The sequence below is a fragment of the Rhipicephalus sanguineus genome, chromosome 2 (assembly GCF_013339695.2).
Source record: "Rhipicephalus sanguineus isolate Rsan-2018 chromosome 2, BIME_Rsan_1.4, whole genome shotgun sequence".
NCBI lineage: Eukaryota > Metazoa > Arthropoda > Arachnida > Ixodida > Ixodidae > Rhipicephalus > Rhipicephalus sanguineus.
In genome coordinates this window covers 117851491-117864180 of record NC_051177.1, presented here as the reverse complement: position 1 = coordinate 117864180, position 12690 = coordinate 117851491, and the positions used below count along the sequence as shown (strand labels likewise).

Genomic DNA, 12690 nt, shown 5'->3' with positions numbered 1-12690 from the left:
CGGTGGTCGTTCTGTATGCGAAGTCGAAATGGGGTTTCGATGTCGTGTCGCGAGGGGCAAAGGTCAACACTGCAGATGACGTGCGTTGAACCTTTATTGTGCCTGGCGACCGCCTTGCGGGGACTTCCGACTGTCGGAGATCACCGCGATCGAGGTGCGCGCCGTAATTGTGATGGCTTAGCGACTATGGCTTTAGCGCTGCTATTGCTCGAGGGCGCGAGTTCGGATCCCGGCCACGGCGGCCGCATTTTGGCGGGGCTAAATGTAAAAAAAAAAAAAAGAGAAAAGAAAAATAGCGCGAATGCACTTATGGATTAAGTGCACGTTAGAAAACCCCGGGCAATCAACAACCCTTCCCCGCTACGGCGTACCTTGTGATTATAATTTAACTAACTTAATGTTAAAGTTGTTCGACGTATACCTTTCCGTGTATCGTGCCCTCCTGCTCTTCCGTCCAGAAATCATCATTATTTTTAGTTGAATGTTCACTCACGTACAATCCTAATACTATCACGGACGTGTCGCACTTGTCGCATAAATACCGAGGCGCATAAATGCCTTCAGTCAAGGAAACGAAGGCAGTCGGGACTTCTAATAATAATTGTTCGGGTTTTGCGTCCTAAAACAACGATATGATTGTGAGAGACGCCGTAATGGAGTGGTTGTCAGCCATGGATGTTTCAAGGACGCCTTGTGGACCCGTGGAAGTGATGAGGGACCCCTTGCAGTGAGAGAGAAAAAAAAAGGGGGGGGGGGGGCTAATGAATTAACACAACGTGCAGCGTGAAATAGGTGCCTTTTATTTCTCCCTGGCAAAGAATGCATGGTAAAACCAAAGGCCAACAACAGTTTGATCACACCAGCTTGTCAATAAGTTGTGCGGTCTGCAGCCACACTCAGCTTGTTTCTAGCTATGTTTGCTCTTCAAATATGCTAGCCTGGAAAAAAAGCATGCTGGCGTGCACATGACGTAGAAAACTGCAACAAAAGCTTTACAGCCATCTCATGGAGAAGGGGGAAACATAAGTCAGCTCCGCAGCAATGCAAAGCTGTTACGCGGTGAAGCATACCAAAGACCAGAAGGGGCCGCTGTCACGGGACACAGTGGGCCTCCAAAAAACGCGTTTTTTTTTTTTTTCGCCGGGGATGGGTTTCGCGGACCCTAAAAAATGGTTGAAACAACTTCGCACGAGTCACCTACAGTGGCGCTCTTCGCCGCCTGCATTTTGCGGCGCTCAGACTGCACAGATTTCGTCGCTGATTGCTGCATAAAACCATGGCCCAATAACATGTTTGGCGCCCAGTCGGGATTGGTTTCACAGAAAAGCTAAGAGGGCCTCCCGAAAACCAAGGCGCGATCCCTGTGTTCAATTCGGTGCTTCACGTTTCGACAAAAATTGACCTCGCGCATAACTCCGTGGTGATACACTCGGCGAAAAGGTGAGGAGATTCGGAAGCATAACTTGCCTGTTGTGAAGTGACACCCGCACACACAAACGTTGTGCCATGTACTCCGCTTCTCGGACAGCTCTTTCGTGCGGTCGCACGGGTTTGTGATCACGTTTGGCAAACAGTACGCCCCTGCGTCTGGTTTTTTTTTTTTTTTTCATTATTATTGATTTACACCTCTCGTGCAGCAGCCAAATATCTCAGAAATCGCCGTTGCGATGTGCAGCGTTGACAGGAAATGCGAGAGCCGCACAGCTTGAGTCAGTTTGTCTGCTGCCATGTGCTCGGTAATGGCTGCGCATGGATCGTATCCCAGAGTTCCGCGGTGTGACGTAGTTGCAAGTTATGTATTCATAAGTCAATATTCAGAGTTTTCTTCCATGCTCAGTTGAATTCGATCACTGCAATGGCACGCACATGCAAGACAGATCAACAAGGAAAATTCTAATTTATCAATGTACCTACGTGACCGCTAATACAGATTTCATCGCGTGTAGTGCCTGATTCGGCGTTTCCAAGTTGACACGCGTTTCGGTCGCTTATCTTGATTGATTGTTTGCGCATCGTTCGGCTGCTTCTCACTTGCACCGCGTGGTAGCGCTTCGGTTGCCTGCGGCAGCAGACGACGGCGCTCGCGCGCGTTCAAGGACAATCGCCGCATTTAGTGGTGGCTCACACGATCGACTCACGCTTGCATGAGTAGTTTCCGGTAACTAGCACATGCAGCACCCGTACGTCACTAATCGCGCTGAACAAGCGCAGGCTCTCAATCACGGAGCGCCCAACAAACATGTTGTTTTGAAACGATTGTGTTTTTATCCGCCGGCCACCCAACGTAGCTGTTGTGAAGCGCTTTTTTTTTCTTACTTCCTGCGTTAAGAGAAATAATAAAAGCTGGATGAACTTTGTTCTGTGTTATCTATACGATGCATGTACAACTAAGAATAATGGCTGCAAGAGCGTACGAATAGAGGTTTGCCGTTAATTCCACGCAAAGCGATCAGATGGAGCCCGTGGAAATGGAGCCACTGTTACATCATTTTACGCAAGTGCTCCGTTCTTGACGGTCTGTTGTGTCGCGGTGCGCCGGGCGACGGTTCCAAACATTCGTCATTCGTGGTAGGAGGCTCACTTGACGCCCCCGAAATAGCGCACTCGTTGGGAGATAAGGGGAGGGGGAGCGGCCGCCGCGGTGCAAAACGCATCTCCTCTGGTCGTCGGCGTGTTCGTTAAAGCGCACGCCCAACTGCACCGGTTTAAAAGCACACGCAGTCAATTATTTGGAATGCCACGAGCAAAACAAATAGCACTGGCCCCAGTAGAAAACCGGGTTTTATGTCTAGAAAAATAAAAGTCGTGTGAAGCAACTTTTGCGATGCTAGTTGTAAGAGCAAAGAGAAAACTGGCACGGCGACACGCAGCCTCCTCCTTGCCCGTGTTTTGTTTTTTGATATACCGGTTTCGTCGTCTTTTTTGCGCGAGTGTACCAGCAGCGAGCGGCGCTAGGAGCGTCGCGTTCGGCGGAAGCTGGCTTGTGTGTATTTTGGGAAGGGTCTCTTCCCCCCCTTTGCTCATCGTGCGGGCGCTCTCTCTCCGACAGCGGCTCGCTGGCTGCTCGGGCGACCCGACGTTTGGCTCGCAGCGGCAGCAGCGAAGGAGTCATCTCTTCGCCGCCGTGGTTTTGTGAACGTTCCTAAGCCCACCCTGCCGCGAAGCTTCGAACGTCCCTACGTTATCGAGACAAAGTAGAAACGGGTCTGCCTGTCCCGCTGCTAGTCGTTTTCGCTGCGAACGCCGCCGCTGCCGCCTGTGCCCCCCAAAAGCGTCCCGCCCTGCCGTCGCCGTCAGACTTGTTTGGATAGATGTCTGAAGACCGTCTCAACGCTGTGCTCACTCGGCTCGCGGGACTTCGAGTGGCTCGCGATCACCTCGGTAAGCGTTTTTTTTTTTCTTTTCAGCGCGTCGTTCGAAGGCGCTTCGCGCCCATTTAGAAGGATACACGAACTGTACTTACCGATTGTTTCTTTTTTTACGCGCGCCGATGTGTCGTCTGCTCAATCCGGGCCGGCTTCTTGCGTTTCGTCCTGTCCCTTCCCTCTCGGACATGTGTGATTGCGAAGCCGGTTGACTCAAGGCAGTGTGGGTGGCGAACGACGTTGCTTTAGCTCCTTTTCGAGACAATTTCGAGCAGTTTTCTCGCATTCTTGCTCTGCAACGGATCTATCGTTGCAGCTGGCGCTTGATCACTCGAGCGCGACGCAGCCGCGCCTTCCAATTCTTGGAACATAAACTGGTTTAAATGACGCGCATCGTTAGAAATGTCGGCGCCCTGTTACGTGTACTGTCTATTTTGGACTCGCACTTGCTCTGCAATGCACCTGAACTTGGGTGCCGGGCGCTGTCTGGTGGAGACAGACCCCCCCCACATACACAATTTCTTTTTCTTCCCACGGCGCGTTGTTTTGAGCGGGGCAGAACATCGGGGTTTTACTGTTGTGTGCGAGTTGTTATTCTTTTTTTCGCTGACCCTTGGAACGAAGCCTGTGGAGGGGCAAAGTCGAGCAGCAGGTGGCGATGACAGGCCCTCTCGAGTTTTTCTTTTTTTCGCTCAAAGCTCGCCCTTCTTTCGGCGTCGGACAACGGCGTTTGTGTGGCCGGATACAGCTGTTTGTGTACGGGCGCACGAAGCGCGTTTTTACTTTGCAGCCGTATTGTACTGAGCTTCGTCGTGCTGTCTTATATTCGTATATGATATCGAGCTTTTTAATTAGCCGGCGATGTCAGCTGACGCCCCATTCTTGCATTAATTAGACGGCTTTCGCTGTCTGTAGTTAGTCACTGAATGCCGTCAGAGCATGTGGTACATTTCCTTATAACCGGCAACTCTTAGTACACTCGATGCATGCGATCGTTTGCCTGTAGTTCATTAATTCATTTCCTGCACGTACAGCTAGCCAAGGTTATTTTGGTTGGAATTTCTTGTAAGATTGGTATTGCATTCTTAAACAAAATTCGATTGTCCTTGTTATACCGTTCTAATTATGCTTATAATGACATTTTTGTTTACAACAGCTGAAACATATCTTAATAGACTGTATATGTGGCGGCTCGCAACTTACCAAAAAGTGAATAAAGACAACACTGACTATATACATACTAACTTATCTGCAAGAACTAATTAAAGAATCTGCGAGTTTTTGGTGAACACTTTGCAATACTCCTTAATTTGTTGATTCTGCAATATGCCCCATAGAGCATATTCGTTTATCCATAGACATTTATATACACACAAGCAAAATATTCATGTGAAACTTATTTTTTCTCTGTATCGAGTATACTCTTAAATGAAAGCCACTTAGCAAACTGTATGCAAGATATCAAACAAGAATTGAAAAGAGATCATTGTTGTCATGTTGTTATGAACTTTAATCCATTATCCATTCCTAGGCTTCCTTCTCTGTCATAAAGTGCGTGCTCAGCTGTCATACAGTATGTTGTACATACAGGATATCTGTCGTGACTGTTACTTTAGCAAGATATGTTCCATATTTCGTCACATGTGAAACTGCCGCATAGTCTATGGTGCAATTAAGATACCTGCATAGCTTGAGAGGCTCTGCAGTTCTCTAGCATATAAGCACACCTCGAAATGGGAAGCATAGTTGGGCATGGCCACCACTCATTTAATTTTCTCTTTGTTCCAGATGTCTAGAAAATTCTTAAACTCTTGGAATGTTTGTATGAACACTGCGTCTGTGCTTCCTAAATAGGCAGGAAAAAGAAAAAGGAACATAGCCATAGATGAGCTAGCCGTTTTTAATAAATGCTCATACTCATGATTAGAATGATGAAATATGAGTTTTATTACATGGAAAATTGAAACTGTAGTGCCATAAGGCTGGTCAGATGGACTGAAAACGACACCAACGTTTAGATAGCCATGTTATATACAGGGTGTTTCAAGAAATGTGTCCAACCTTCTCAAAAAATCAGGAAAATGCGATATTTGCTCGGGGCTTTCAGAATTGCTTTTTCTGTAGCGGCAGGAATCTTAAGGTAGTTAAGGACGTCATGTAGGGCAGTAATTAAGAAAGTTACATTAATTAACTTTTTAATTAGTGGAGTTAGGTGATTGTGTCAAATGGGAGAATTGGAGTTCTTCATGCGAGGAACCCATCCGAGCTTTGAGATTTTGAAATAGCGTCCTCTAGTAATTGTTGTGGCGTAATGAAATTCAACGAAATGCAACGGCTTTCAACAGCGAAAGCCATCGAGCCCCGCCACGGTGGTCTAGTGGTTATGGCACTCGACTGCTGACCCGAAGGTCGCGGGATCGAATCCCGGCCGCGGCGGCTGCATTTTCGGTGGAGGCGAAAACGTTTGAGGCCCGTGTACTTAGATTTAGGTGCACGTTAAAGAACCCCAGGTGGTCGAAATTTCCGGAGCCCTCCACTACGGCGTCTCTCATAATCATATCGTGGTTTTGGGACGTTAAACCCCAGATAGTATTATTATTATTAGCGAAAGCCATCGAATTTGGTTGAATTTCATTACTTCGTAATTATTACTAGAGGCCGCTTTTTCGAAATCTCAATGTTGGGATGGGTTTCTGGCACGAATGACTTACATTCCACAATTTGACACAGTCACCTAACTCCACTAATTAAAAAGTTAAATAATTTAACTTTCTTAATTACTGTCTCAAGTCATGTCTCTAACCATCTTAAGATGCCTAGCGCTACAGAAAAAGTCATTTTGGACGTCTCAGAAGAATATGGCAGTTGCGTTCTTCCATGTTTCTGTTTAGGCTTTGCCATTGAATTTGGTTGAATTTCATTACTTCGTAATTATTACAAGATGCCACTTTTTCGAAATCTCAAAGTTCGGTTGGGTTTCTGTCATGAAGAACTTCAATTCTCCCATTTACCACAACCACCTAACTCCACTAATTAAAAAGTTAATTAATTTAACTTTTTTAATTACTGTCCCAAATAATTTCTTTAACCATCTTAAAATCCCTGCCACTACAAAAAAACCAATTCTGAAGGCAGCAATCAAATATCACATTTTCCTGATTTTTTTAGAAGGTTGGACACATTTCTTCAAACACCCTGTATGTGGCACAGCTCGTCTACTAAAGGTAGTGCAAAACAAGCAGCACATTTTGTGCAGGAGGACTGTTGTAAGCAGGGATGGACTCGGTACCTGAAATGTTCTTGTATGGTCAAAGTGGAAAAAGCTGCCATTATGCCTAGCACATTGCTTCTCTAATAAGCAGTTACACCGATAGCTTCTGCACTTCCTCTACTTCAAGAAGTATGCTTCTAAATTGACTGCGCTGTTACAGATAACCTGGATGTTTTAGTGAAGAGGCTCGCGAAGGTGGCAATACATAAGTGCTAGAAGCACTTTTTGTCCGAAAAAGCAGTGGCTGTGTGTTTTGTGCACCAAGACTTATTTAGGGTGGTAATATTGTGCACCGCTAATACATGGGTGCATGCTAGCAATCTGCATATTGCTTGTCACATGTCACATTATCGTCTCACTACAGGCATTGTCATTGTCCCTGAAGCTATGCCCTCGTTCTGATTTACATCTCTGGAGAGTTCTCCCTTCTTTTGTTTTCCCACAGCATTACACTTGGCGAGGTGTAGCTTCCTCTTTCATTGTAATGTTTGTTTTGGGGTTTCCTTGGTTTCAGAGTGATGGTATTGGGCGTTGGTGTCATGGTGTGTGCTGCTACGGGTTGAATACGTCTGACGAACTGCTTCCAATGTGTCTGCCCAACTTGAATCACTGTCAGCCATTGTTTTATACTCTGTGATGTAGCTGTTAAAACTGTGACATGGCTGAGGAATCATAAAATTCACAAGGCATCGAAAATTAAGCCTGAAGTTAACGACTACCGGTAGTGCAGTGCCAAGGTTGGTGCATGTGAACTGTTCCATTGGGATATCGTGGTTTTGGGACGTTAAACCCCAGATATTATTATTGTTATTCCATTGGGAAGGTCCAAAGAATAGAGATGTTCATTCACGTGAGTCAGGTGGGTGATTCTATCAACAGAATCGTATCGAGGTCTCTTCAGGAATTTCGCTTCCATACTCCAAACCCACCCCTCTTTTTTTAGGGGCTTTGAGAAATGGATAGCTTCATTTGTATGAGTATGTTAAATAGTCTGAAGTGAATGATCATAAATAATGAAACAAATTCGATCAGTTATTCACACATTGACTTGTTGTACAACATGTGTTTTCTTGTGATTTCAAACTGCTGGTGTATGTGTCCTCCTCTACACAATAGTATATGCTTGTGCTTGCACAGATTATATTCTTCGTATGAAGAGCAATCCATACCTGTCCAACATTGCGATACAGGAACACTAATATTTGCAGAAACATTGCATTGTTCCCCCTATGTAATACACTTTTGGGGGCCCTGAGGGGTATTACAAAACATACAAAAATATACAACATTCAGAACCCTCACTCTGGACCCCTTGCAGGCAGTTTGACAACCATGTCAGTGCCGGAGTTGGCTGCGCTGGTCGACCGCCTGGAGCAGGTGGCCTTCCGGCTGGAGCGCTGCGAGGGTCAGGCCTTCGGAGGGGGTGGGGGCTCTCCAGCGGCACGCCTTCTGCAGCGTGGCACCTCGGTGGAGCTGGTGTCGGCCTCGGTGCAGGGTTTCGAGGCACTGCTCAGAGGGCCCGTGCAGGCCTACCTCGCCCTCAGCCGCACCATTGGCGGAGACGTCCAGACTCACGTGGGTACCCACCGCAACTGCACGTTACAATACCTTGCCAGTGAAATTGGAGGGAGAGACTAGAACGTGCTTGTGTTCTTAGGTGATGTGACTGTTAACATTGTTGAAGATGTGCATTGAAGGTAATAGATGGGACTAGCTGGTTCCTCTTAAAACACATTCACTAGTGCAAAAAGAGTTTCAGTGTGCATTGCTCAACGAAATATTTGTGGCGCAACTGCAAACAATGAAGAAAAACTAGGGAACACAGGATAGGGTGCCATTCTGTCTTCTCTAATTTTTCTTCCTTGTTCTCACTTGCGCCAAAAATATTTCGTTAGACTATGCACCAACTTGCCACACTCTGCTAATTCAATGTGCATTCTTTTCTAACTGCAAGAAGGTTGTACATGCGAGCCAAGCTTGTGGTTGGAACGCTGGGATGTGGTGCAATGTTTTGTTCTGCACAAGAAACACAAGTCGAGTGTGAATGATAAAAGCAGTTGTTAGGACAGGAGAAGCCCTTGTTGGGATAGAGTACTTGCTGTAAATTTTTAATTAGTTGTTATGTATTAGGTTTCATAATTTACTTTTCTTTAGTGGGAGACTTGACGATAATTAAGGTGCCCTTTTCGCTGATGAAGTGCTATTCTTATTCTTATAGATTTAGTTTGTAAAACTGCAATCATTTGAACTTGAGGGACAGAAACTGGTGCCTGCGAGAATTTTATCTTCATCGCAGAGCAGCCCTTGGTGCATAGCACAACGAAAAAGGCCTTGCATGTGTTCAAATCCATGGCTATCGATTCATATGGGTGCCACAAAGATAGGAATAATGAATGTTGATGAAAGCTGCATCAACAGCGAAGTTAAAGATCAGTGAACAGCATTATTATGTCATCACAACAAGACTGCAGAAGGTGTAGCCGTCGGTACATTCTCGGGTATTGGAGCCAGTGTCTTTACAAGAACGTATCGGAGAGCTGCCATTATTGGCTCGTAAAACACTTGTGAAAGTTTTGTGTCAAATGGGAGGATATGCAAGACTTACAAGCCACACTGGCTCATGACAAGCACGTTTGTTAAATTCCAGTAAAATGGTGCAAGGAAGTACAAACTTAATATTATTTGGTTATACCTTTTGATGTCTACTTCTTTCTTCTTCTTTTTTTTTTGTCTCCTTTACTATGAAAGGCTGCAACTGAAAAATTAAATCCCTTTTTAGCAAGATAGCTGTGATAGTATTTGTTACATAAACTTGTCATGTGTTCCATACTAAGTTACCAGCAGTAGTACATCATTGCATCACTGACAGCCATAGCAGCATTAGCTGCTTGTAAGTGGTCAGATATGATTTAAAAGCTTTGCTTATTATCTCTTTCTGATTGTACAAATTGTACAATCAGAATGTACACCATCTTCCATTGTTTGCAATCACAGGCTTTATGCAATGAAAAAGCGAGGTGCTCCTAATGAACAGAAAAGCCACGGGTGCACCAAAATATGATATGTTCTCAATCTGCTTACATGCAATACCCCTTCCTTTTTTGCCTTCTAATCTACAGGCAAGCATGGTGGAGAAAGCTCTGATGACGCAGCGACAGTTCCTAGGTGTCGTGGCCAAGTCCCGACAGCCTGACAAGGTAAGGCAGACTTGTAGCTCGTCGCACAGTACATGTGTGTGCACATTCTCAATCTGAATGTTCTGCTACAAAACATCTCCTTTCTTTCATTTTTTTCTGTACATGCAGCACGGTCTTGTCACGCTTCTGCAACCAACGTCCGAGCAGATCCAAGCAATTCAGGTACTTTTCTTTCTATGATCTCACGCACTGTGGCAGCTAAGTGGCTGTAACGTTACACGTAAGGTTGCGGATTTGATTCCCGGCCATGGAAGCTGTATTTCAATGCCCCTGTGACTTGGATTTAGGTGCAATTTAAAGAACCCCAGGTTGTCGATATTTCTGAAGCCCACACAGTGTGCCTCTTAATCGAATCGAGGTTTTGGCATGTGAAACCCAACATTCTTTTTTTTTTTATGATATGCAAACCTAATACAAAAATTAGTCTCTTCTGAGCCAGCTAAGACTGGTACTGATGTGTTTGTTGTGGTTCATAGTCTGATCTGAAATGCTACAAAAGTTAGCTAGGGCATTAGAAAGCTCCATGTAAATGTATTCATTTGAAACTTTTCTATCTTGCCTTGCTATATTAAATGTATGGCACATACAGGTTCAGTCAGTGCTCTTTCACGTTGCTTAGAATGCGTGACCTCGAGAGTAAAAGAAAAAAATAACGATATGGCATTTACTGAGCTAGATTTGCTGTGAAGGTATGGCAGGGCTCGTTTGTGTTAAGGCACAGAGCCGTGGTGATAAGATAAGGCGTGGTATGTTCAAGGTCTTGCTTTTATATAGCTGGCAGAATTGCCTGCTGATTGCACAGAGAACTGGAAATTTACCTGCCGTGGCGACTTCGTTGTTTGGCATTATGCTGCTGGGCACATGGTTGCGGTTTCCATTCTCAACCACTGCAAACCGAATTTCAGTGGGACTTAGTGCAAACACACTCGTGTGCTTAAATTGCAGTGCACTTAAAAGAACCCCAGGTGGTCAAAATTAACTTCGAGGCGTCCACTTAGGTGCCCCTCTTAATCAACTGTGCATTGGGTTTGTAGTCCTTAGCTGCTTCGGAGTAGTGAAGTTACTAATAGAAGGCCATCTGAAGGCTAGGATTCTTTGTGTAGGCACCGAAAACAATTTTTTAGTTCTTTTCTTTTTTTTTTTCTAACGAGGAATCTGTTAGTGAGATTAAAAACACTCGAACACATGTGTACAGGCCAGTTTTCAGGGTGTCATGAAACTAGTAATAGAATTATTACTAGTTTTATCACACCCTGAAAACTGGCCTGTACACATGTGTTCGAGTGTTTTTAATCTCCACTAACAGATTCCAGCATAACAGCACGCTTAAAAATTTATTTGCACACCAGACCCCTAGCAAGCCCTATTTTCTCTCGAAGTATAAGGTGGGTGAAAACTGACCTTATACTTAGAGGGAAAATAGGGCTTGCTAGAGGTCTGATGTGCAAATAAATTTTTAAGCATGCTGTTTGGTTAGGGGCTGAATGAAAGTGGTGAAACTGCAGTTTTTTGTTCTGTCTAGAGGCGTTCCGTGAAACAGTTTCTACACTACTTGTGGAGAACCACTGTTGATTAAATTTCTGTATTTGTAACAGATAGCGGACCAGGTTGTGGGTGACGTGTGCCAAAAGCACGTGGCCGAAAGATAGAAGTGGACGTGTGATTCTGCTAGGTCACAGGAATCTGCTGTCTCTTCTTTTATACCATCCTGGCAGGGGGGGGTTCAAATATACTTCATGTATGTTTGTGTGTGCATGTATACACAAGCAAAATTGAAAATTTGGGAGGGGGGAGGGGTTGAACCCCCCCCCCCCTGGCTACACTCCTGCACCCTGGGCTGTGGCTTGAATCGATTGCATGGCAGCACAGCACACTTCACCACTCCCTCCAGTGTAAATAGCCTGTGCTTTGGGATCTGTGTTGCAGGATTTCAGGGAGAAGAACCGTACCAGCAAGCTCTTCAACCACTTGTCGGCGATCAGCGAATCCATCGCGGCCCTTGGATGGGTGACAGTTGTGAGTTGGCTCTTGTCCTTTGCGAGTCACCCGATTTGAAGATGTGTCTGTTTAAAACGCATTTGGCAACAATGTCTGACGAGCTTTCTTGTGTGTTTCGTTTTTGTGAACAGGCACCTGCCCCAGCTCCGTTCATCAAGGAGATGAGCGACGCCTGCCAGTTCTACACTAACAGGGTTCTAGTGGACTACAAGGAAAAGTGAGTTTGACATTGCACATTGCAGAATGTTTAGGGTTATTTTACACATGGGAATAGACTTAGAGACTTTTCATGTTCAAAGGTCTACTTCTTATAGCCGAAAATTTTTGTTTTTCCATGGGGCAAATTATTCGAATTGCAGTTGAAAATACTTGTAGGCGAGATAAGTGTCCGTGATTACTCTTTCATCGTTTGCTATTCGGAATTAGACTCACGGACACGTTTAAAGTAAACTGATATGGATATCTAGCACAAACCATTTTCTTCGTGTTTGCATGTTTTTGCGCTGAACAAACTTGGGCTTGGCAGGCGAACTGTCTGGGTCATTACAGCAGTCTGTGAAACAGTCAGTATTGCAGTTGAAATTGCAGAGAACTTTCAAGTTATGCAACTGAATGATGTGTCTGTTTGGTAGTCTCCCCCACACTGAAAGAAAACGTGCAAAGGTTTGTTTTTCAAGTCTGAGATCATTGCACGACACATATTTGCTGGATGATTCAAAATTGGGATTTGTGCCACTCAAGTGTCTTGTTACGATTTATTGCTCAGATTCAACATGTGAAAAATCAGGATAAATGGGCTAGAAGAGGTTAGAGATGGAAATGGTGTTTGTTTATACCAGAATAAGATGTCTAGATTACA

General features: G+C 44.9%; 1 protein-coding gene across 2 annotated transcripts in view; it reads left to right on the top strand.

Moving 5' to 3' along the window:
• Nucleotides 1-12690, top strand: part of LOC119383553 (adenylyl cyclase-associated protein 1) — a 47955-nt gene that overhangs the window by 18739 nt on the left and 16526 nt on the right. Inside the window, exons 1-6 of one of the 2 annotated variants that reach the window (XM_037651768.2) lie at nt 3099-3381; nt 7955-8211; nt 9756-9833; nt 9942-9995; nt 11760-11849; nt 11963-12048. In XM_037651768.2, the coding sequence (XP_037507696.1) occupies nt 3312-3381; nt 7955-8211; nt 9756-9833; nt 9942-9995; nt 11760-11849; nt 11963-12048 (635 nt within the window). In that variant the 5' untranslated portion in view covers nt 3099-3311. Of the gene's footprint in view, nt 1-3098; nt 3382-7954; nt 8212-9755; nt 9834-9941; nt 9996-11759; nt 11850-11962; nt 12049-12690 lie in introns of those variants that run through there. The other variant, XM_037651767.2, reaches the window with a different exon arrangement.